This window comes from Marmota flaviventris, chromosome 9 (genome assembly GCF_047511675.1).
Source record: "Marmota flaviventris isolate mMarFla1 chromosome 9, mMarFla1.hap1, whole genome shotgun sequence".
In the NCBI taxonomy this organism is placed as follows: Eukaryota; Metazoa; Chordata; class Mammalia; order Rodentia; family Sciuridae; genus Marmota; species Marmota flaviventris.
In genome coordinates this window covers 8738470-8750912 of record NC_092506.1, presented here as the reverse complement: position 1 = coordinate 8750912, position 12443 = coordinate 8738470, and the positions used below count along the sequence as shown (strand labels likewise).

General features: G+C 37.9%; 1 protein-coding gene across 2 annotated transcripts in view; it reads right to left on the bottom strand.

Annotated features, from left to right (window-relative positions):
* Window positions 1–12443, bottom strand: part of Atl3 (atlastin GTPase 3) — a 54880-nt gene that overhangs the window by 27311 nt on the left and 15126 nt on the right. For both annotated transcript variants that reach the window (XM_027944608.2, XM_071616091.1), the window contains exons 2-5: window positions 10754–10968; window positions 10129–10272; window positions 3397–3501; window positions 2491–2541 (exon numbers count right to left, since the gene is read on the bottom strand). In XM_027944608.2, coding sequence (XP_027800409.1) covers window positions 2491–2541; window positions 3397–3501; window positions 10129–10272; window positions 10754–10968 — 515 coding nt within the window. The remainder of the gene's footprint in view (window positions 1–2490; window positions 2542–3396; window positions 3502–10128; window positions 10273–10753; window positions 10969–12443) is intronic.

Below are 12443 nucleotides of genomic sequence, written 5' to 3'. Positions count from 1 at the left end.
AAGAGAATGTGGCCAAAAGGAAAGATACCAGAACAAAAACCAAATACCTTATTTCAAAAATTACAAGAATTAAGCAATTTGAATTTTGTAGGAACTATAAGCATTTGCATTACTAGGGAAGAATGAATGAAATTAGCCAGGTGCAGTGCCACACACTTGTAATCCCAGCAGCTTGGGAGGCTGAGGGAGGAGGATCACGAGTTCAAAGCCAGCCTCAGAAAAAAAAAAAGTGAGATGCTGAGCAACTCAGTGAGACCCTGTCTCTAAATAAAATACAAAATAGGGTTGGGGATGTGGCTCAGAGGTGGAGTACCCCTGAGTTCAATCCCCAGTATCCACAAAAAAAGAAATGAATGAAACTTAAAACATCATAATTGATAATGAAAACCATGTTAAATAGACTGTATAGACTGTGCTGAAGAACAAAGTAAAGCTTGGATGTAATACAATAATCCGGAAAATAATACAGATGTCTAAGAATTACATTAACACTTTAAAAAGATGATTCAGCAGTGTGTAACAGTTCTCCCATAAAAGAAACAGCAACAGGAAAGTCAGCTGGAGAGCTGTTGTGAGACCTCACACAAGATAAGATCAGTACAGGAGTTGCAAGACTGTGTAAGACAAAAAGCAGAAGATTTATGCTGAAATGATTAGAGAAAGACATACTTAAACATATCTTGAGTTTGAAGAATCAGCACATGATGAAGCTCTTGAGAATAGTTATCATAGGAAAATTATGCAACTGTATCTTATTTTCCTTAACTATCTGTTATGGGTCAAATTGTGTCCCTCAAAATAACATGTTGAAGTCCTAACACCCAGCACCTATGAGTGTGACCTTACTTGGAAACAGGTCTTCATAGATGTAACCAAGTAAAGACAAGGTCATTGGGATGGGCCCTAATCCAATATGAAAAACAAACCTACACAGAGAATGCCACATAAAGACACAGACATACAAGGAAGATATAGCCCTGTGAAGACAAGAGACAAAGACTGACATGTTATAAGAGACTGAATGTCCAGGGACACCAAGGATCATGAGTAAACCACCAGAAGCTAGAAAGAAGCAAAAAGAGATTCTACCCACCAATCTTCAATTTCTTTGGAACGACCTGCCAACATCTTGATTTCCAACTTCTGGCCTCCAGAAATATAAGACATTTAATTCTATTTGTTTTAAGCAACCTGGTTTGTGGTCTTGGACATCTTAACACACCACCCTACCGATTCATTCACATCTCTCTCCCTGACTTGGCTACAAAATCTAAAAAGATAAGAACCAGGGGGGGGCTGGGCCCACTCTCAACTGTTAGAGTGCTTGCCTCATATGCACAAGATCCTGGGTTCAATCCCCAGCACCACACACACACACACAAAAAAAAAAAAAACAGGTCTATATCAAACACTGTTATATCTATAGTGCTTGGCCCTATACACTGCACAGGCAAGCATTTGAAAAACCTGTGAAAGGAAGGAGTAAATTTCAGATAATATGGTGACAAACTTAAGTTTTGATAGAAATGTTACACAGAGCCACAGCTCTCAACCACTCATACATAAGTAGAATACCATCAATTAAACAGTACAAATAATTGCCATTTAGTCATTAAGGGCCAATATTTAACAATGATCTTGTTTTATTAAAAAGACTAGACAATATATATAATTCAAGGGAATCCCTCTCATAACTGATACACTCACTCACTTGAATTGTCACTGGGGGAGGTAAAAGTAGAGAAGCATGCTAAGAATTGCATCCAACCCTAGAATACCCAACAAAAAAGTGTTTTACAGGAAAAACAGATAAGAACTGCTATGAAGAAGTCACTGAATAATAATTGTAGTAACAGTAATAATAATAGTGGTTAACAACTGTTAAACATTAGAAAACACTACTTTCTTGGCACATAATTCTATGCATTTAACAAATACTAATTTATTTAACCTCACCTGCATTACTGCAGTAACTCCATAACCGTTCTCACTGAATGCATTCTTGCACCCCTAAACATTCTGAACCCAGCAGCCAGTGATCCTTTTACAATGTCAGATAACACCACTCCTCTGCTCAAAACTCCCTATGGCTCCTCCGCTCAAAACTCCCTATGGCTCCCATCTCCCCGACAAGAAATACCCAAGGCCTGGTGTGAACCTGATCTCACTGCCTCTCTGACTTCATCACTCAGCTCCTCCCATCACACCCTGAAACCCCTTCTTCCTGCTCCCTCTCCTTTAACATCTCACCCAACATATACTTGAAGCTCTTACTCATCCATTTTCTTTCATTCTCTTCCCCAATCTGTAACACCTTTCCTGCTGACCACCATTTGCTCCACCTCAGCTATAGACATCAGTGTACGATTACTAAGAACCAAATGCTTCAGGTTTCAATCATTTGCTAAAAAACTATTCAGTTCTCATAGTTTTCTTACTCTTAAAACTTTAAGTGATGGATTATGATGTTAAAATATTTATAATACATACCTGCAGCTGTTGAAGATCATCTTCCTGAATGTTCTGGGACAAATTATAAATCTAGAAAACAAAACCCAACTTGATCTATTCTGACTTACTTCAAACAAATCCCAAATAAGCCTAAAGCATTCAAAAAGAAGTTTGGACACAGACTGGGTTGTGGCTCAGCGGTAGAGTGCTCACCTAGCATGTGCAAGGCCTTGGGTTTGATCCTCAGCACCACATAAAAATAAATAAATAAAATAAAGGTATTATGTCCAACTACAATTAAAAAGTGAATAAGAAAAAAAGAAGTGTGGACAATTAAAGGCTTGTGTATAAGAAAGTGAAGCCCATTCAAACAGTAGTATTATCTGTCTTTGAGGAAAAAAAAAATACAAGGTTGGAATAAAAAATTCTTCCTTTACATTATAAAATATAATTTTCCTAAGTTCTTACCAAATCTACATTTCCTACATAAAAGATATAATTTCAATTTCCAAATTTTGGACCTTTCCTAGAACATATTACATATGATTATCACCAAAGAGGAAATATAATTTAGCCCCCTTCTTGAGCTAAGAGTTTTTCTTACATCTATAGTCTAAAAAGAACATTTACATATCATCACAGGAATTTTTTTTAATAGAACAGTAACTAAAACTAGATAGACTGGGCACGCTGGTGCACACTTATAATCCCAGCAGCTCGAGAGGCTGAGACAGAAAGATCATGAGTTCAAAGCCAGTCTCAGCAAAAGCAAGGTGCTAAGCAACTCAGTGAGATCCCGTCACTAAATAAAATACAAAATAGGGCTGAGGATGAGGATCAGTGATTGCGTGCCCCCCGAGTTCGATCCCCCGTACCCAAAAGAAAAAAAAATTGATGGCCTCCCTTTATCCTATTTCCTCTTATTTTAAGTTAAGTGGTTTTTACCTGAACAGAACTAGTCATGGTGCTTAGAGCGAAAATGGTGGCACAGTCTTTCACAGTTGACTGGCTGTCAAAAGCCCCTTGTGTGTCCATCAGAATAACTGCAACCTAGAAAAATAAATACAAATAAAATATGTTGAAGAGAGAAGAGAGAAAATGTAAAGGACAGATTTGTTTACATGAGCCTCAAGCACCCACTTAGTGTCTATTAGAAAAGAACAATTATTCAGGTACCTTGCTTTGACCAGAGCACTTTGCTGGAGAACATCTGTTCTGACCCGGTGAGATGCCACAAAACAGAGGCATACAAGGCAACACAGGAGGAAAATTGCCCCACCAATCAAAACAGCCAACACTGAAATCAATCACCTCACTACCCCATCCCCCATCAGTCGTTCAATGGTTTTTCATTGTTAAAAAATAAATTTTAAAAACTAGGTAAGTGTGGTGATGCACGCCTGTAATCCCAGATACTTGGGAGGCTGAAGCAGGAAATTCACAAGCTAAAAGTCCAGCCCGGGCAACTTAGCAGGACCCTATCTTTTAAAGTTTTTTTGTTTGCTTGTTTGTTTAGTTGTAGATGGACACAATATCTTTATTTAGTATTTTTTATGGGGTGCTGGGGATTGAACCCAGTGCTTCACGCATGATAAGCAAGCACTCTACCACTGAGCCACAACCCCAGCCCAAAACTCCTTTTTTAAAGGCCTATGGATGTAGTGCAGTAATATTGCCTCCGGGTTCAATAACCAGAACTGGGAAGGAGGGGGTCCAGGGACAACTTTTGTAGTTATTAGGGCACTATTAAAGTGAGGGGCTGGGGTTGTGGCTCAGTGGTAAAGCACCAGCCTAGCATGTATGAGGCACTGGGTTCAATCCTTAGCATCACATAAAAATAAATAAAAGATATTGTGTTCATTTATAAATAAAAAATTTAAAAAATTAAAAAGAAAAAAAAGAAAGTGAAAAGGCAGGCTGGGGCTGTAGCTCAGTGATAGAGTGCTTGCCTCACAGGGGTGAGGCACTGGGTTCCATCCTCAGCACCATATAACAATAAATACATAAAAGATATTGTGTCCATTTACAACTAAAAAAAATAAAAGTGAAAAGGCAACACACACACACAAACACACAACGAGAAGGACTAGTATCTAGAATAAATAAGAAACTGTACAACTTAAAAATAAAGATTACACAATTAAAACAGATTTTTTTTTTTCAGGACTGATGATGAAACCCACAGCCTCAGTCGGGAATTGTGGCTCATGCTTGTATTCCCAGCAGCTTGGGAGGCTGAGACAGGAGGATCGTGAGTTCAAAGCCAGCCTCTGCAAAAGCTAGGCACTAAGCAACTAAGTGAGACCGTCTCTAAATTAAATACCAAATATGGCTAGGGATGTGACTCAGTGGTTGAGTGCCCCTGAATTCAATTCTCAGTACCCCCCAAAAAAGATATATAGCATCAGGTGTTGTCAAGGATATGAAAACTAAAGCCTCCTGTATTGCTAGTGAGAAAAATAGGTTGGTACAGCTACCTTGTACACAACTGTTCAAGGCAGCATTATTCACAATAGCCAGAAAGTATAAACAACCCAAATTTCCATCAACTGATGACAGAGAATGTGGCATATTCATAAAATGGATTATTATTTAGCCATGGAAGGGAGTAAAATATTGATGCATACTACATCATATATGAGCCATGAGGGCACTGAGCCTAGTACAAGAGGGAAGACATGAAAAAACACATAACACTTCATTCATGTGAAATGTCACAGAGTCATGAAGAAAGCAGAGTAGTAGTGGCCAGTGGTTGACAGAAGAGGGAAATGGGGACTGACTGCTAATGGATACTGAGGTTTCTTTTTTTCTTTTTCTTTTCTTTATATATATTTTTAATTGTTGATGGACCTTTATTTTATTTGCTTATTTATATTTGGTGCCGTCTCATACATACAAGGCAGTGTCTCACATGTACAAGGCAAGCGCTCTACCACTGAGCTACAACTCCAGCTCCCTGGGTTTCTTTTTGATATAATGAAAAGGTTCCAGAATTATATGGTAGTGATACCTGCACAGCTTAGAAGTATATTAAAAAACACAAAATAGGGGCTGGGGATATTCTCAGTTGGTAGAGTGCTTGCATGCACAAGGTCCTGGGTTCAATCTCCAGCACCACAAATAAATAAATAAATAAATAAACTGCTTCTAGATGATTAATTTTCTAGTGTTAATTGTATCTCAATAAAAAAGAGTTAATCCTGGGATGCATTTGCTAACTAGGAAAACCAGACTAAAAAAAGCAAACAAGGGGAAATACTAAAGAAAATTTCTTTGAGGGGAAGGAGTTGGAAGAAATGGTATTCTCATACCATATAATGGAATAGTAAACAGCCATAACCACTATCAAGAACATCTGTCAGTAGCTATAAAGGGTATTCTCAAGAAAGGGGAAATGAGCCTTCCACTCCCAGCAATTCCACTTCACAGTGGCTTTCTAATGTTTTGGGCTGGAAACCACTGTGAGAAATATACTTTATACCATAATCAAATAAATACACCTGTACAAAAAGCTGAAACCAGATTTTTATGCACACTCCACTATGAAAATTTCTATTCTGTTCTAGTTCTTTAAAATGTTTTAAATACTGGTTATGAGCCAATAGATTGATTTTTCTACCTCTAACAGAATACTAACAGTTTAAAAAGCTGTGGCTTCAGCCAGGCATGGTAATGCACACCTATAATCCCAGCAGCTTGGGAGGCTGAGGCAGGAGGATTGAGAGTTTGAAGCCAGCCTCAGCAACTTAGCAAGGCATTTAGCAACTCAGCAAGACCCTGTCTCTAAATAAAATACAAAAAGGGCTGAGGATGTGGCCCAGTAGTTAAGTGCCCGTGGCTTCAATCTCCAGTACCAAAAAAAATTTTTAAAAAGCTGTGGCCTCGGGCTGGGGATGTGGCTCAAGCGGTAGAGCGCTCGCCTGGCATGCGTGCGGCCCGGGTTCGATCCTCAGCACCACATACAAATAAAGATGTTGTGTCCGCCGAAAACTAAAAAAAAAATAAAAATTAAAAAAAAAAAAAAAAAAAAAAAAGCTGTGGCCTCAAGACACAATTGCAATTTTACTCAACAAGATATTTTCAGGATGTTCACTTTAACAAAGATTATAAAAAAGGAAAAGGAAGCAATGACAATTATGAAATGTAGTATATTCTTAGGCTGTTTAATATGTAAGTTCCAGATCTTAATAATTACTGATGTTGACTCTTAGTTAAAATGCAAAAGCAAATAAAAAGAATTCTCCACTTTTTAAATCACTTAAGTTTCCAGGCTATAATCTCCCTGAGTATTTAAAAAAAAGAAAAGAAAAAGAAAATCATACTAAACTTTATTTTTGTTAACATATAAAGAATTGTTATCGGGCTGGGATTGTAGCTTAGTTGCTCAGTCGCAGTATGCTTGCCTCGAATGTGTGAGGCACTGGGTTCAATACTCAGGGCCACATAAAAATAAATAAATAAATAAATGTATTGTATCCATCTACAACTAAAAAAAATTCAAAAAAAAAAAAGAATTGTCATCAATATGGCATATATCCAATATAAAGCATTCCTGATCCTGCTGAAAGTTTTAACAGAATGTTTTTTAAGAGAAGGAAACATAATGGTGAGATAGTACTACATATCTGTTAGAATAATGAAAACCCAAAACACTGACATCAGATGCTGGTGAAGATGTGGAGTAAAAGGAACCCTTCATTCATTGTTGGTGGAAATGCAAAATGGTACAGCCACTCTTGAAAGTAGTTTGGCAGGTTCTTACAACACTAAACACATTCTCTATTAATAATTCAGCAATCATAGGAGAGAGAGAGAGAGGGAAAAGGGGGGGGGGGAGAGGGAGAGAGGGGGGGGGAGGGGGAGAGAGAGAGAGAAATAGATATTGGTTGATTGATTTAACTGCCAAAATTTGGAAATAACCAAGATGTTCTTCAGCAGGTGAACACATAAACAAATGATGATACCTCCATACAATGAAATATTCAACAATAAAAATAAGCTATCAAGAAATACAAAGATATAGAGGAACCTTTTTAAAAGCACATTGTTGAGTGAAAGAATTCATTCTGAAATGGCAACATGCTGTTTGAGTCCAACTATATGACATTCTGGAAAAGACAAAACTATAAGTAAAAATATAGCTGGGAGTGGTGGCGCACACCTATAATCCCAGTGACTTGGGAGGGTGAAGCAGGAGGATCACAAGTTCAGAACCAGCCTCAGCAATTTTAGCAGGTCCCAAACAACTTAGTGAGACCCTATCTCAAAAATAAAAAAGGACTGGAGAGTAGTTCAGTGGTTAAGCACCCCCAGGTTCAATTTCCAGCACCAAAAAATAAATAAAAAATAAAATATCAGTGGATGTCTGAAATCTGGGGAGACAAAAGAAGAGAGAGAAAAAAACAGGTAAGTCAGAGAATTTTTAGGGCAATTTTTATTCTATATGGTCCAAATGGTAGAAAAACACCATTATCCATTTGTCAAAATCCACACAATGTCCAACACAATGAGTAAACCCTAATGTAAACTCTGAGCTTTAATTAATGACAAGAGATAAAGACTGGTTCATTAAAGTGTAATCAATATATCATACACATCAGTGGGTAACTGACAGAGAATTGTAAGTGTGGGAACTCTACTTTCCAAACCATTTTCCTGTAAACCTAAAACTGCTTTTAAAAAATTAAGTTTAGTCATGTATAAGAATAAAAAAGTTTCTAGAAATTTAAATAAATTTTAAAAAATTTAAAATTTTTAAAAAAATAAGTTTACTGCTGGCACAGTGGTTTATGCCTAGAATCTCAACTATTCAGGAGGCTAAGGCAGGGGAATCACAAGATTGAGGCAACCCTGGGAAACTTCAAGAAATTTTGTCTCAAAATTTAAAATTAAGGGTTGGGGATGTGGTTCAGTGGTTAAATGCCCCTGAGTTTAATCCCCAGTATAAAAAAAAAAAAAAAAAAAATTTAAGTTAAAAAAAAAAGGGTGGCTGGTGATATAGCTCAGTGGTAGAATGCCCCTGGAGTTCAATCCTTAGTTTAAAAAAAAAAAAAAAAAAGGGGGCACAGGTTATAAAACTATTAATATTTTTAAAAGGCAAAAAACAAAATAACAAAAAACATGGAGCTTCATAAAAGAGTCAATTCAACAGGATTTTAAAAAAAAAGAAGGACCTACAAATATCAAAAATTAAAAACAAAACTTCCTTACTACTAACTTCCTAGAAATGTCCCAAAATGTTAAGAATCAATAGTCACGGGGCTGAGACTGTAGCTCAGTGGTAAAGTGCTTGCCTCACATGTGTGAGGCACTGGGTTCAATGCTCAGCACCACATAAAAATAAAACAAAGGTATTCTGTGTCCATTTACTATTAATTTTTTTTTTTTTTTTTAAAGAATTGTGGCCAGGCACAGTGGCACATGCCTGTAATCCCAGCAGCTTGGAAGGCTGAGGCAGGAGGATCGAAAGTTCAAAGCCAGCCTCAACAATGGCAAGGCACTAAGCAACTAAGTAAGACCCTGTCTCAAAATAAAATACCAAATAGGGCTGGGGATGTGGCTCAGAGGTCAAGTGCTCCTGAGTTCAATCCTTGGTACAAAAAAAAAAAAAGTCAACAAATAAAATTTACATAAATTTCTTAAAAAAAAAAAAGAATTGTGTATCACCTGGGCAAAGTGTTACATACCTGTAATCCCAGCAACTCAAGAAAGAAACTAAGGCAGAAGGATCACAAATTCAAGGATAGCCTCAGCAACTTAGCAAAGCCCTAAGCAACTTACTTAGTGAGACGCTGTATGAAAATTAAAAAAAAAAAAAAAAATTTAAAGTCTAGGAATGGGGGGTTGGGAATGTAGCTAAGCTGGTAACATGCTTGACTTTCATACACAAGGCCCTGGGTTCAATCCCTAGTACCACCAAAAAAAATAAGGCTAGGAATGTAGCTCAGTAGTAAAGCATAACTGGGTCCAACCCCCAGTACCCAAAAACAAAAACAAAAAAATTGTGTATCAACTCTTCAGCTCCCAATCCTATATTAGAACTTAGATTAGGGAAAGGTTGAAACTGAACAACCAGAAAGGGGATGTGAAATCTTCTGAGGCTGGAAAGACTCAGGCACAAACAGCTACGAAGGCATAGGGCTAAAAACAAGGAATGGTATAAAGTCAGTGTAAGAAATACAAGACCTGCTCTCCCAATCATATAAGTTGTGAAGAGGCTCTGCAACTGCAGCTTATTAGGTATGGATGCCACCAGATGGGAAGCTTACTAGGGCTGGGGAATGAATGCCCACCTTCTCCATAGTGAGATAGCCTACTGCCCTCTCTCTAATCAGTTCTCACAACAATGATAATAGGTATGTGCCACTCATGACGTGAACAGGGACAAGAAGTAAAAAATAGAGGTAACATTCTTAACAGTGAAAGCAAAGCCTCTAGAAAGTGAAAACTGGGAAAGGGAAGAACAACACATTGACAGCTACTTCCTGTTAGAAGCCTTACAGAAGAATCATGTAGTTGAACTTTTACACATTATGTCCACATGTTATTTTTAAACCATACACTTACAACACTTTGATTAAAAATAGTATTTTTTAAATGAATTAACACAGTATACTTAAAGTTCACTTTTTTGTTGTTTTTCTTTTCTTTTTGTTTTTTTGTTTTCATCCTTACCTTCTTCCCACCTGGCTTCTCCACAGTGAAAACATCACTCCAGATCTGAATCCCAGTGGTTTCTGGGTCAGAGCCTCCTCGCCATGAAAATCCTGTTAATGGTTCTTCTGGATCACCCAACCAATTTGAATGGCCACCTTCCTTCTAAAGGAGAAATAAAACATTTCCATTAATTTGCCATTTTTTTCCCCATTCATTACTGGAGATCAAACCCAAGACCTTACCTCATAGATACAAGGCAAACACTCTATTACTGAGCTATACCCCAGACCCCTCCACTAAATCTTTTTTTTTTGTGGGGGAGGGGGACGGGAGTAACCAGAGATTGAACTCAGGAACCCTTTACCACTGAGTCACAGTCCCGGGGGTTTTTTTTTTTGTATGTGTGTGAAACAAGATCTAAGCAACTTAAGACTAAATTGCTGAGGCTGACCTAGAACTTGTGATCCTCAGCCTCAGCCTCCAGAGTTGCTGGGATTACAAGCATAGCCTGTAGCACAGCCTGGGCCTCAATTAAATCGAAAACAAGTAATTTTACACATCAAGGATAATTCAAGAGTTTATTTTGCTTTTTTGGACATAAAAGTCTCATTTCTCACCATGAGATAAACTAATTATCCCTTACCTGAGAATATAAGTATCGCAGCATAAAATCCAGAATGAAGGATTTGCCCTTTCGGAAGGCACCAGCCACTGACACAACCACCACATCGAGATCTCGGATATGGTCCTGCAGAAGAATGCTAGCCAACGCTTTTTCTTCTAGCTCAAAGGAATGCTGCTCTTTCTGAACCAAAACAACTTGCACTGGACCAGGCTTTCCGCTTTCCATGGCATCACCTACGTTAACGTTGTGAAAAAATATTAGTTTTAAACTCTTTTAAACACACATACATACACAAATATAAACATACATATAGACAACATGTATACATATAAAAGTTATTATTTACCGTACTACGGATTGAACCCAGTGGTATTCTACTACCTAGCTACATCCCCATCCCCAGTCCTTTTTTTTTTTTTTTTAAAGAGAGAGTGAGAGTGAGAGAGAGAGAGAGAGAGAATTTTTTAATATTTATTTTTAGTTTTCGGCGGACACAACATCTTTGTTTGTATGTGGTGCTGAGGATTGAACCCGGGCCGCACGCATGCCAGGGGAGCACGCTACCGCTTGAGCCACATCCCCAGCCCCCCCCCACTTTTTTTTTTTTTTTTTTTTTTTGAGATAAAGTTTCACTAAGTTGCTTAGGCTCCACTCGAACTTGGGATCTCCTCCTATCCTAGCCTCCGTGCTCACTGAGATTCCAGGTTTGCACCACCACACGGAGCTTAATACATTTTAACATGGAAAGAGCAAAAACTTCTTAAACAGGGCACAAATACACTAACCATAAAAAGTGAAAAACAAGCCAGGCGTGGTGGTGCACACCTACAATCCCAGAGGTTTGGGACGCTGAGGCAGCAAGATCTTGAGTTCAAAGTTAGCCTCAGCAACAGTGTGGTATTAAGCAACTCAGTGAGACCCTGTCTCAAAATAAAATACCAAATAGGGCTGGGGATATGGCTCAGTGGTCGAGTACCCGAGTTCAATCCCCAGTACCCAAAAAACTAAAAATAAAAAACAACAAATTTAGACTTCATTAAAATGAAGAATGTCCATTAAAAAATTCCAATAAACGAGTAAAAGCCATAGACAAGGAGAAAATATTCACAATATCTATTTTCAAAGGACTCACATCCAGAATCAGTAACTCTATAAGAAAAAGACAGTCCATTTGTTTAAAATAATAATAATGGGGAAAGACTATGAACAGGAATTTCACCAAAAAAAAGGGATACCCAATAGTCAAAATCATTACTTATCAAGGAGATGAAAATTAAAACTCTTGCCCACGTCCTGCGCAGGGGAAGGAAAGGGTTTCCTTCCAGAGGGATGGGCTGGCTGAGAAATAGAAGCTAAGAAAAGTAGTACCATAGAGCACTTGCCTAGCATGTGTGAAGCACTGAGTTCGATCCTTGGCACCACGTAAAAATAAACAAATAAAACAAAAGTATTGTGTCCATCTATAACTAAAAATTAAAAAAAAAAAAAAAAAGAAAAGTAGTACCATAAAATAACCACAGAACACAGAAAAGTACAGTTTCAAAGCCAGGACAGTGATAGGCAAAGCTGACCAGATGGGTCCAGCTTGTAACAAAGAAGGGAGCCTATGCTTACTTTATTTATATCAGGACACATCAAAGAAATTCTATAGAAAGTTCTTCACCAAAACAGGTAGGGGCAAGTATGCTGCTGGGTCCCTAGCAGGTCA